This window comes from Notolabrus celidotus, chromosome 1, assembly GCF_009762535.1.
Source record: "Notolabrus celidotus isolate fNotCel1 chromosome 1, fNotCel1.pri, whole genome shotgun sequence".
Lineage (NCBI taxonomy): Eukaryota > Metazoa > Chordata > Actinopteri > Labriformes > Labridae > Notolabrus > Notolabrus celidotus.
Window position 1 is genome coordinate 6,384,858 of NC_048272.1, and position 12,688 is coordinate 6,397,545.

A 12,688-nucleotide genomic window follows, 5' to 3' on the forward strand; every position below is an offset into this window, starting at 1 on the left:
TTTGGGTCAGAGATTAGAATGTTCGAAGAACATTAAGACACAATATTCAAGCACTGTTGTCACTTAACATTTTATGAAGGTTTTTAGAGAATTTTACTAGAGAACATTCTGTGAACACAAAGAAAACCTCCTGCTGAAAACATTCCAGTAACATTTTCAGTAACATTAACGGAATGTTTTTAGAACTAAAAATTGCTAGCTGGGCTGCTTTTATGCTCAATTGTGATGCCATGCTGTCCTCATTTGTTGATGGATCACTTTTTTGTGAACTCTACCCTGGAAAAAGTTATATATCTCCTCAGTTTTACACATTGACTGTATTATTATTTGAAAGACATACAAGAGAGCAGGGGCGATTCTAGGATCGGATGTGTAGGGGTGCTGAGCCTTGCAAGATAAATTTCACTGTTTTGTACATTTTAATGCAATTTCATTCTCATATTTGTGAAAGAAAAGTATAACACTTTTTGGGAAAGTTTGTGACTAAACCATCAAATCTGATAAAGGTTATTTAAATGCTGAGCCACAGCAAAAGAGAAATGGATTGGAATCATTAAAGAAACATATTGTAACCCTAACTTCCGGAGAAAGACAACTAATTTTGATACAGCAGCTCCTCAACATATAAAGTACATAAACAGTATGTATGTTTCTGGAGTAAACCAGCCCCCTAGAGTGAGTAGGGGTGTGCCATCTAAGGCACCTCACGATTCGATTCAATTACGATTCAGGGTGCTACGATTCGATTATTCAACGATTATCATGATTATAACGATTTTCGATGCATCTTTTTTTTCCTGTTCAGGATTACTTTTTTTTCCTCACTTTGTGGCTACTTCATACTTAAAAAAAAAATTATATTTGTCAGTATCCATTAATTAAAGTAACCAAACAATTTGATCTCCATTACCTTCTTTGTTAACAAAACACCATTTAGTAAATTGATAAGTAAGTCAAATACTTTAAATGTCATTTAAGTTCAAGGTTTGCAGTAAAATATGGCAATGTTAACATACAGAATTTAAAAAATCCATGTCTTACAAATTAATATGACAAAATTCATAAACATGTTGAAGAGTGAGAGTAGAGTGAGCCACTGCAGTGAGGAGTAACACACATATTCCAGGTAGAGTGGTTTGCGCTGACACCAGATTTGGATGTTAATATCATTATAGTATTATTTCAACACAGTTTTGAATGCAGGAGTCCCTGTAACATGAATCTACATCTCTACATGCTTTTTAAGTCATTTATCTGGGTCTTTTAAATCATATTTATTAACTACAGCTAAATGTTATCTGACCTACAGTAACCTCTGCATCATTAGCCTCTGCTGCTTTCTGCTCTTTATTTAAAGAAGGAAGAGATTTCCTCTGCATCTCCACCTGAGGTTACCAAAAATTGACATTGGAGTTATTTTTATGACTTCATTTGAAATGCAATGCGCAATATGTACAACGCAGTGGAGCTGCTGTATTTTTGTTGTTAAAATATTAAGTTTCAACCAAGTACAGTATGGTTTTGAAACTTTTGAAACTTTTGTAAAAAGTTCTAGCCCCAAAAACGGGCTAGAAACGCCTCTGTGAGAGAGGAGGGAACATTTACTACTAAACAGAAGAAGCTAGATGGCGGTGTTGCTGTCAGCTCGCTCTGCAGATCCACGGACTCCTCCCCAGCAGCTACAAGAAGGGAAAACAGAGAATACAGTTTAGCTCCACCTCTTCCTCTGACTGTAAAGTGACAGTAAACTTCCCGAAAATCAGCTGCCTTCACTCAGCCTGGTGACGGATTCTTCTGCAGTGAAGAGACACTGTCCCAGCGTGTGTCAGCGTATTCACCCGTCTGTCGTTCCATCTCCGAGCCCGGTGTCAGCTGTTTAAAGTTAAAAGGTGAGTGCCTTGCAGGGGAAATTCCTGTTGTTTTCCGTGTAAAGAAGGGAGGGTGGAGGCTCTTCGGCCATGTTTCAAAACATAATAAAAACTAATGTTACATAATAATGAATGAATGTAGGTTGTGGCGATGGATGACTGGTAATTACTCAGTAAGTACATGCATGGGGAATCCATCCACTCGTGTTGATATACAGCATGAGAGAGTAAGCTGGCCTTTGTGTAGGCATGTCTGAGCTTGTCCAGGCATCATGCCCAGATCACAACATGGCAGGTCTCTCTCTCTCTGCGCAGGGTTTTCACTCAGGATCATGCCACCAAAGAGAAGAGCTGCTGCTACTGCTGCCAAGGCAGGTGGAAAGAAGGCAAAAGCAGGAACACCAAAGCCCAAGGATGCCTTCAGCACAGCAAAAGAGGCACTTCTGGCTGCTGGGTCGCAGGTAAAAGGCAAGAGGAAAGTTGACGGGCACTGCGACCTGGCAGACTGTGGAGAGGTAGGAGAGATGCAACATAAAGCATATTTTTTGCTCTAGTAGCACAAATTACTGAATGATAAATTGAATAAAAACTAAAATTGAAATTGTTCACCCTTTGTTTCAGGTCTATGAAGACTATGACTGCATGCTCAACCAGACAAATATTGGACACAATAACAATAAGTTTTATGTCATCCAAGTTGTTGAAGAAGGAAGCAGCTACTATACATGGAACAGGTGGGGTAGAGTGGTAAGTGTCAGACTGCTATTAACTGTTCTCTCAATTTTGCATACTCAGTTTTTTTAACATTGTGATGTACAGTTATAGCAGTAATAGGTCAATGAACTGACCCTGGTTTCCAAATCTCTGATCTGAGTTTAGGGGGAAGTTGGCCAAAGCAAACTCAACAGCTTCAAGGCGCCTTTGGATGCTGTGAAGGACTTTGAGAAAAAATTCAAAGATAAAACAAAGAACAACTGGAGCGATCGATCTAAGTTTGTGTCTCACGCTGGGAAATACACCCTGATAGAAGTGGACGGAGATGAGGATGCTGAGGTTACAGTTGGGGTGGGTAGTCAGATTTATATACTTTTTGTTATACTGGTTAAAATAATCTTTATGTCCCGATGGCAATCAATACATAATGTGTTCTTAAAAAGCTGCCATCTAGAGCCGGAGTAAACCTGGGAAAACACCAACCAATCCCTGCCATCAGGATCCAATTTATGAAACCAATCAAATCCCGTCCTGCCATTCTACCCGCCTCCTGCGCATACATTTCATGTTTGTTTGTGTTTTTAACTTTCACTATGATAATGTTTTGGTGTTTTCTTACCGCTGAGTGAGACATGAGTTGACGTAGTGCACAACACAAACAATGCGCTGAGGATCGGTTTTGAATCAGTCACGATCATGTAACCTAGATCCCTTATCTAGAACCTGCTAACATTATTAATGACCAAATTAGGCAAAGAAATGTTTTGAATGTTTGCAAATAAAACTTTGAAGTTCATGAGTGAAATCTTACTCTCTGTACTTTTGGCTGTTGCAGGTTGACAGTGTCGATGGAAAGACTAAGACAGGCCCCAAAAATGTCCTACCCAGCACACTGGATGATGCTACAGGGGGCCTTGTTAAGCTAATTTTCAGCACTGACATGTTCAAGGAGGCGATGGAGTGTATGAACTTAGGTGGGTGTGTCTCAGTTTACTGTTTTTTCAATGCAAACTGGTTCATGCAGTTTGCAGAAAGTTTAGCATGTGTAATTACCTCTTATGTAACTTACCTGACTACTGCTCCAAATGGAATGTGATGTGAGCTCAGCAAAATGCAGACAGAAGTATTATTATTATTTTTATACTAACAAACTAATATTTATTATTTACAAAAAGAAAAAGTGCATTGACAGGAGCAAGATACAACCAGTAAATGAACTGACTAAACTTGTTTTAGTTGATCATGCAACTAACACCTATTGTTAAGTCTACTCGCTCTTTTTTAAGTTAAAATAGTTAAAACTGCTAAATACTGGATCCAGCCGTAACATGTTGAATTTGGGACAGTCTTGGTTGACATTGAACGACCTTCTCAAATGCACTTAAACACTTTTAGATATTCTTTATACTCTATAGAATGTAACCTGTGCTTCTGTTTTAGTTACAGTGGTCAACATTGGAGTTTTCCAAATGGTCACTGTTATGCTGTACATAAAAAAGTTACAAAAGTTTTGTCATGAGGTCATATTGAGATCTTTGATTACTCAGACTTTTTTGCAAATAGTCTAGAAAGTCTACAGTATGTAGGGTAAAGATCACAGTGGACAGAATGTATGCAGTAAATTGATTGATCATAGCTTTAAACAATGATGTGTGTGTGTGTGTGTGTGTGTGTGTGTGTGTGTGTGTGTGTGTGTGTGTGTGTGTGTGTGTGTGTGTAAGACAGACATAAAGAAGATGCCTCTGGGTAAGCTCAGTAAGGTGCAGATTGCAAAGGGCTTTGATGTGTTGGAAGAGATCGAAGCAGCAATGTCCCGAAAAGCCAAAAGTGGAATTCTGGAAGAACTTTCCTCAAAGTTCTTCACCATAATCCCTCACAACTTTGGCCGCAACAGACCCCCAACCATCAACGACAAAGAGATTGTGGACAAAAAGAAAGAGATGCTAATGGTGATTTATTTCTTTATTTTACTAGTTGTAACAAGATTTTTTTGTATGTATTATCTCGGGTCTTTAATCTCTATCCTTTAACATGCTCTGTAAAGGTCCTTGCTGACATCGAGTTAGCCCAGACTCTGAAGACAGAGACTGAAAAGGCTCAGGAAGTAATGATTGAGACAGTTCCTCACCCTGTGGACCAGGACTACAACTCTCTCAAATGTGTACTCTCTCTGTTGGACAAGGATACAGAAACATTCAAGGTACTGATCTCAGATCATCTTCAATTCATGTTGTCGTCTTGAACACTTATAATTACTTTAAAATGTGTATTTAAAACCTCTTTTGCATTCACAGGTCATAGAAAAATACCTCAAGGTGACTTCAGAAAATGGCTATTACAAACCAAAAATCCTCAATGTCTGGGAAGTCAATCGAGAGAATGAGGTAATACCTTCAGACAGTTTGAGTAAATATGATGCTGTAGACTGAAGTCCTGTGATCTAACACATGCTGCATGTTGCAGGGAGACAGATTTCACGAACATGAAGACCTGGGGAACCGCCGCCTGCTGTGGCACGGTACAAACATAGCAGTAGTGGCAGCTATTCTGAAGAGTGGTCTGAGAATAATGCCTCACTCAGGTGGCCGTGTTGGAAGGGGTATCTATTTTGCCTCTGAAAACAGCAAGTCTGCAGGTTACGGTGAGCTGGTTTGAAAATACGAGAACAGAATGAGATAAAATTGACATTAATTTCAACTATAATAATAATCTATACATTGTCTTTTGTCTTTCAAGTGGGCTGCTGTAAAACTACAGGGGTGATGTTTCTGAGCGAGGTGGCCCTTGGCAAAGAACATACCATCACCAGAGACAACTCCTCTCTTAAAAAAGCTCCTGCTGGCTGTGACAGTGTGGTGGCACGAGGATCAGTTGAACCAGGTGATTCCACAATTTCATTTATGAATCTAATGGAAGCCTGGCTGTATATTTTTTAGCATGAGAAAATGCTTGGAGGAAATGAAAATGCATGTTTCCTTTTTATGCAGCTCTTAATTATTGATTCCAAATCATCATTCCCTATTCCTGATTCATGTCTCAACTCTTTCTGGAACATGTGGATCCGTTTTTAAACACACATCCTTAACAAACTATCTAAGCTGCAATGTTTCTTTGGTGTAGACTACTATCACTACTAACCCTTTTTATGTATACCTTATCTATGTTTCCCCTCATTGTTTTGAATTTATGTCCTCAGCAATTACAGAAAAAATAATATGTAGCATGCATCTCTTGTTTGGTAAAGTTGTAAACTCTTTCTTTTGTAGATCCATCCAAAGACACCTTCATCACCCTGGAGGGCAAAAGTATTGCGGTGCCTCAGGGTAAGCCTATAGAGCAGCCCCAGTTCTCAGACAGCCACTTCAGTAACAGTGAATATCTCATCTATAAAGAGAGCCAGTGTCGCCTTCGCTTCCTGCTGGAGCTCAAAATGCACTAATTCACCTGGAGGAAAGAAAGCGGGTCCTCAGAGAGAAAAATGTCCCTATTCCATCTATATACTGTGCTTCCTTTAAAGCTTGGCTATGCTCATAATAACATGGTTGTTGTCTTTATAATAACATTATGCTGGTGTTTCTACCATTGTGCATTAATAACTCATACTTCTCTGTGCCTTATATTTTAAACTATAAAACTGGGCTGCCACCTACAGACCACTGTCCTCATAACACACACAACCACACAGAAAAACAAAATGTTCCTTTCTTTCCATAAGAAGTGTTTATTTCTTATAACTTGGTCTTGATTTAAAATTGTCTAAAAGGCTGCTAGATATTTGCACCTTCTTTTAACTTTACTTGCTGCACCTTGTGTTCTATTTTGCATCTATGCTCTAGTTTGAGTAGAGCCTTTTGATTATTGCACTTTTTAATTCAAGTGGTTATGCTTATACAAACATGACCCTTAAAAGAAAATATAACGTGAAGATTTAACTGCAAGTTTGTGCGTAATAATGCTGAATTTTGGAGCAGAAATGAAACAGAGACTCTATGCATATAAATGTTTACAGTAAGAGGAATAAGTGAAATTTGTGTTTGATTTTGAGCACTGGTAAGATATGTTTTGAGCAACAAGAAATCTCTGAGAATGCTTCAGCACTGCAAAGAATGTATTATGTCAGTCATTCATTGCCCCTGCAATGACTTGCCCAGCAGATCTACATTTAGCTACAATTATAAATGTCACCATGTGGTGTCAGTAATGAGCGACTTCCTTTAAAATGTATCAACCTCTGTTTTTTTTTTTTTTGCACTAAGATACTACTTGAATCAATGATTAGGAAATAAAGTGCCCCTTCAACTTATTCCAGTGTTGTTTGTTTATATGGATGTTTTAAAACTCTTAAAAAGTCTTAAAATGCATATTAACAAATGATTCAGTTAGTTTGAAATTTTAAAACTTGTCTCGGAAACAAACCTAAAAAACAAGAGCCCTAGCATCAAGGTTGATGATTTTTATGCTGTTATTTTGAAAGTCTGAAATCATTGCTAGCGTGTAGACGTCAGACAAAGGGATTGACAGCATGCTGCAGAAACAACCCTTTCTTTTGTTTAAGGAAGCACGATAAGAATTTTGTCAGACAACACTACTCATGCATGTGCAGGACAAAATAAACAAAGACGTAAGAGGTAACACTTTGTCCATAGGGGGCACCAAAACTGATTGCCTGAATGTTCCTTATGGGAGCTTTAGACTAAGATAATAATCAGATGCACAGGGAAAGAAGACAACTTAATGAGAGGACTAAGATATATTTAAGTATATACTATAGAAAGTTTAAAGATTCAGAACATTTGTATCCGTAGCATTGTGAGGAAAGTCTTCCAGATTAAGTTTACCACCCATTTTTAATTCAAATGTGAAACTATTAAACAGTCGGGGCAATTAAAATATCACTCTTTGGTAACCAGAGGAAAAACGCATGTTTCTGAGCATTGTTCAAAACAACATGCATATGAGTGATTAGATTGTGGGAATCTTTCTTTTAAGACATTCTCAATTTTTGCATTTTCTAAACTCTGTGACATTACAGGTCAGAAAAAATCACACATATTTATATAACACGACTGAAGACTTTTTGAGGTAGATGAAATGTATATGACTGAACATTCAATTTATATAATTTGTAGAGTAGGTAGGCTGTAGTCATACAAAGACTTAAGTGTAATTAGTCAGAGGAGCATTCAAGTTTTGTAATACGTGCTTCTGATTACATAACAAAGACTATGTATGCAAAGACAGAGTGGGCTGCGTCAAGGTAAACACAAGACACCCTACGGAACTGGTGGAAATTAGGACCCAGGGACGACTGGCCTCTTGATATGGGACAGTGGAGTGTGTGTCTATTTGAAAGCAGAAAAAAAAAAGAAAAACACAGTCACACAATACAATGTGTGACTGTCACTGCCATACACAGCACAAGACAGGAATGAGAGTGTTACTGGAGGAGGGATGAGAAGAGAGAGGAACAATCACATCTAAAAATCATGGATTCATTAATCACCACATCTTTGACTGAAGGTAAACATGTGTGACATGTCTGGACCTCTGCATCCACTCTGAAGGAGGACCAAACCTCTGACTCTGGAGAAAACTGGACTGGATAATGTAGAATAACATTTACAGAGAACTGATCATTTTACTTTTTGGGAGAAAAAATACTGGGACTCCTTGAGTTTGGGTATATAAGAGCACTAGTTTGGTTTCAACAGTAGCTTTGTCAAGTGAAACACCTGGTGAACCAGTGCTTTGAATTGCACTACATAAACAGAGTGGATCATGGGTAAGTGTTTTTTTTTTTTTCATAATGTGTGTTTCTTTTCATTTTTGGGGGTTTACATTTTTTTTTTACCTTGTAAGTTGTTTTTAACCACAAAATGAAATTAACACTTATTGACATTTGTTAATTAAGGATCTTACTATCTTTAAAATTGACATGTGTCATAAACCACAAAAATTCATGTTGTTTTCTTATATCTGCTAAAATGTCTCATTAGACTTAACATAGGCCACATTGACCTGATGAGTCCAGATAACAGATTTTTTAAGGTAATAGAAGCAAAAAAAAGGACCTGAATTGCTTATGTTGAGTAAAAACAATCTATAAATAGAGGAAGTAGTATTTAGTTGTAAAGTTTCTTGGTTTGAGACATTATGTTTATAAAAAAAACTAGAAGACAGTCCTACTTCAAGAAACATAAGTTTTGTTTACACTACTGGTATATGTCTACTCATTACAAGCAAGTTAGGCCCAACTTTTTGCTCGTAGTATGTTGAAATAGTTTGTTTATCTGGACTTATCATGTGAATGTGGTTTATTTAGGTCATGTGATACATGTTGTACTAGATACAAGAAATTGCACTTTTTTGCACATACGATAGTTAATGACTGCCATCCATTAATATTTTCAGGAACACTTTTTCAGATAAGTAATAATAATAATTGATGCATTCATTAGGAATCTTGATACTTATAATGCAATCTGTCTCCAGAAACTCAGAATAGAGGATTGCGTGCTTAATTTCCTCAGGCCTCATTGCTAACAACAGATCTAATCAGCCCTCAAAGGGGATTATACTGTTTGTATAAACAAACCTGGACAATGCTAATTTTCCTTTACACACAAGTATCTTTTTATACATACAGCATGTAAGCTAGTGTAGCATATCTCCAATGAGATCATTTACAAACTAACTTTCTCTATGATATGGGAAGAGAGGATAATGTACTGTACATACAGCAGGAAAAACAAATAGATAACTCCACTGCACTTTTTTCTTTCTTTTCAACACAGGGCATCCACCTAAAACAATCTCTGAGAGGAAAAATAGGGGCACTTTGAAAGAATAATGGCAGACAAGACTGGTCCCATGATAGCCTCTGTGCCAAACCACTTATTGACAAATCACACCACTGCCCCATGGGAGCCCACTGTTCCTGCCAATGTGGGCATTGTCACCAGCTCCCAGTCCCAGATCAAAGACCTATTTGGGTTGTTCTGCATGGTGACCCTTAACCTCATTGCTCTGTTGGCCAACACCGGTGTGATGGTGGCTATTGCTCGTGCCCCTCACCTAAAGAGGTTTGCTTTTGTATGCCACCTTTGTTCCGTGGACCTGCTGTGTGCCATCCTACTCATGCCTTTGGGGATCATATCCAGCTCACCCTTTTTTGGCACTGTGGCTTTTACAGTCCTGGAGTGTCAGGTTTACATCTTCCTCAATGTGTTCCTCATCTGTCTGTCCATTCTCACCATCACAGCCATCAGTGTGGAGCGCTACTTCTACATTGTACATCCCATGCGCTATGAGGTCAAGATGACCATCAACCTCGCAATTGGTGTCATGCTCCTAATCTGGGTGAAGTCACTCATCCTGGCTTTGGTCACATTGTTTGGGTGGCCAGCTTATGGACCTCAGAGCTCTATAGCTGCAGGTCACTGCTCTCTCCACGCGAGTCACAGTCGTCTAAGAGGTGTGTTTGCTGTGCTCTTCAGTGGGGTCTGTTTCCTGATTCCTGCAGTGGTTATCTTTACTGTTTATTGTGCTGTGTACAAGGTGGCTCGTTCAGCAGCTATGCAGCAAGTCCCTGCTGTGCCAACATGGGCTAATGTGAGTCCTGCAAAGAATCGCTCTGACTCCATCAACAGCCAGACCACCATGATTGCCACCACTCGCACTCTTCCACAAAGATTATCTCCAGAAAGAGCCTTCAGTGGAGGCAAGGCAGCCCTGACTCTGGTGTTCATCGTGGGTCAGTTCTTGGTTTGTTGGCTGCCCTACTTCACCTTCCACTTGCAAATGTCTCTAACTGGCTCCATGCACAGCCCCGGGGACTTAGAGGAGGCAGTCACCTGGTTGGCCTACTCCTCCTTTGCAGTTAACCCCTTCTTCTATGGCCTGCTGAACAGGCAGATCAGAGAAGAGCTGGTGAAGTTCCGACGCTGCTGCTTGACCCAGCCGGCAGAGTTTGGAACGTCCAGCCACGAGGGTTCCCTTCAAGAGAACTTCCTCCAGTTCATCCAGAGAACCAGCAGCACAACTGAGACTACGTCAAACTCTGTCAACTCACGTCCTAAAAACACTTCAGACAAGGGGATGAAGATCCCCGGACAAATACCAGAGGATAACACTTAGATATTAACAACACAAGTTTTGAACAACAGTGCTAACATAAGTATCATGTCAGTTTAATATGTTTACAGGATATTTATTTGCCTCCTTGTCTAGCTTACACCTTTCTGAGAGAAATTAAATGCAGTCTTTTGTTGTTGTCTATTTTGGGGTGGGAGCTGATGGAAGTCACTGAGGAGCAAGCCATCTTTCCTTTCTTGTTTGCATTGTTCTAACTAAGGGCTGCACATCAGTTGTTAGCACAGCACCTCACAGCAGAAAGGTTGCTGGTTTGAATCCTGGCTTGGGCCCATCTGTGAGTTTTCATGTTCTCCCCCATAATACATGTGTGAGTTCCCTCCAGGTACTGTCTTCCTCCCACAATCCAAAAATGCTCATTAGGTTAACTGATCACTCTGAATTGTCCTTAAGTGTGGGTGTGTCTGGTTATCTGTCAATAATTTAGTTCTGTGACATGTTCAGGGTGTACCCCGACTCTCGCCCAATGATCACTGTGATAGGCTCCAACCCCTTGAGCTGGAATAGGATATGCAGTATGATGATGATGATGATGATGATGATGATGATGATGATGATGATGATGATTATGATGGGCAGATGATCTGAATTATGTTTTTGATTACACATTGCTTGGAACCAGTGAGGTACAGGAGTAATAATACACCAAAAATATAAGATGGTTTGGTCTGGTTGTATGAAATATAAGATGAGGACAGACAAATACCCAAATTGGGTTTTACCTTGCTGAAATACAGTACTTACCCTTCCAACACACATGGAGTCATGGTGGAACTTTTTATAAGACAAATAAACCTTAAATGTTTAGTGCCTTGTTATGTTTAATTCAGGTAGGCTGTCTCATTTAAGGTCAAGGTGCTGTTTACTTTACTGTGACAGAAAATATTGAAATAGTCGTACTGTAAATGTCTCCCTGTAAATATTTCTCTCACTGATTACAACTGACCTGTTTTTAATGATCTTTTATTGAAATTTCATTTGTGAATAAATGTGAAAATCTGGGCTGTAACTTGACAATACTAAGGTTATGATCAGATGGACGTGTACATGTTTAATTGTATCTCAGAATAAACAATTAAATTGTATTATATAAATATTAGTCAGGTTCACAGAATCATTTTTCTTGTTACTATCCATGTTTTTATGTCATTACAGTGAAAAACTATGTTTACTTTGACAAGTATTGAAATGATCACTTAATGATCCTGCAGAGCTCTTTGATGGATCTCAACAGTGTGAGGCACTTTAATGAATCTTAGGTACTCTATCTCTGAGGTCCTGTGTGCAGCAGATATTGCAAAAGGCAAGACATTGAATGTCATCTGTCCATGTCGTGATGGAAATCGAGTGAGCAGTGACTCACATAGCAACGGGGACCCTCGGACTGAATGTATGCTTTAGCTTCAGATCTCAGCTGGAGCCTAGTAATTATGCCTCATGCCCGCTTTTCACATGGAGACTGATTACACACAGCCTTAAAGTTCAGCTGACAGCTCTTTAACATGAGAATAGAGAATGATTATAAAATAGCACTAGTCTCTGATTATATAGACTGCTGTATGTAACAAGGACCTGGTGAGGCAGTGATGTGAAATCTACAATGGTAATCATCATTGGGTATTGATAGTGTTCTGAGAGTGGAGACAAAGTGCCATTTTATGGCCCCGGCTGTTTGTATTAGTCGTTCACAAACAGAAGAACAGAGTAATAACCAAGAATAGTACAGTCAAAGCAAATAATGGCAAACACAATTTTGATGTTTAGATTTCACTAACTGGGTTATACACCGCTCTTACATAACTGTGATTGTGTGTTTAATGCTGCATTAGCTATCCAAACAGCAGGATAAGGGTGCTTCCCTCACACATGCATGCTTTGAGGTTTCTTCTTTTGCTACTACACATTTTCTTTTTGTCCCATCTTTTCTTTTCTTTTTTTCTAACAATTGTCTTGCT

At 39.0% G+C, this 12,688-nt stretch overlaps 2 protein-coding genes across 2 annotated transcripts; both read left to right on the plus strand.

Annotated features, from left to right (window-relative positions):
• The first annotated feature begins 1,618 nt into the window (after window positions 1-1,618).
• On the plus strand, window positions 1,619-6,885 carry parp3 (poly (ADP-ribose) polymerase family, member 3). The gene is made up of 11 exons (XM_034695689.1): window positions 1,619-1,889; window positions 2,184-2,383; window positions 2,490-2,615; window positions 2,748-2,933; window positions 3,418-3,556; window positions 4,308-4,531; window positions 4,627-4,782; window positions 4,877-4,966; window positions 5,046-5,223; window positions 5,319-5,462; window positions 5,849-6,885. Exons 2-11 carry the CDS (start codon window positions 2,201-2,203, stop codon window positions 6,019-6,021), a joined length of 1,599 nt encoding a protein of 532 aa, XP_034551580.1. The 5' UTR covers window positions 1,619-1,889; window positions 2,184-2,200; the 3' UTR covers window positions 6,022-6,885.
• Window positions 6,886-9,431: 2,546 nt separating this feature from the next.
• On the plus strand, window positions 9,432-10,740 carry gpr61l (G protein-coupled receptor 61-like). The gene has a single exon (XM_034692512.1). The coding sequence runs from the start codon at window positions 9,432-9,434 to the stop codon at window positions 10,716-10,718; it is 1,287 nt and encodes a 428-aa protein (XP_034548403.1). The 3' UTR covers window positions 10,719-10,740.
• The last annotated feature ends 1,948 nt before the right edge of the window (window positions 10,741-12,688 follow it).

What these genes read in the sequence shown, in the direction of transcription:
- parp3 (XM_034695689.1), top strand. Translation starts at nt 2,201, where the DNA reads ATGCCACCAAAGAGAAGAGCTGCTGCTACTGCTGCCAAGGCAGGTGGA. An exon ending in GGAACAGGTGGGGTAGAGTG is followed by an intron (nt 2,616 to 2,747) that starts GTAAGTGTCAGA and finishes ATCTGAGTTTAG; the next exon opens with GGGGAAGTTGGCCAAAGCAA. An exon ending in ATGCTGAGGTTACAGTTGGG is followed by an intron (nt 2,934 to 3,417) that starts GTGGGTAGTCAG and finishes TGGCTGTTGCAG; the next exon opens with GTTGACAGTGTCGATGGAAA.
- gpr61l (XM_034692512.1), top strand. Translation starts at nt 9,432, where the DNA reads ATGGCAGACAAGACTGGTCCCATGATAGCCTCTGTGCCAAACCACTTA.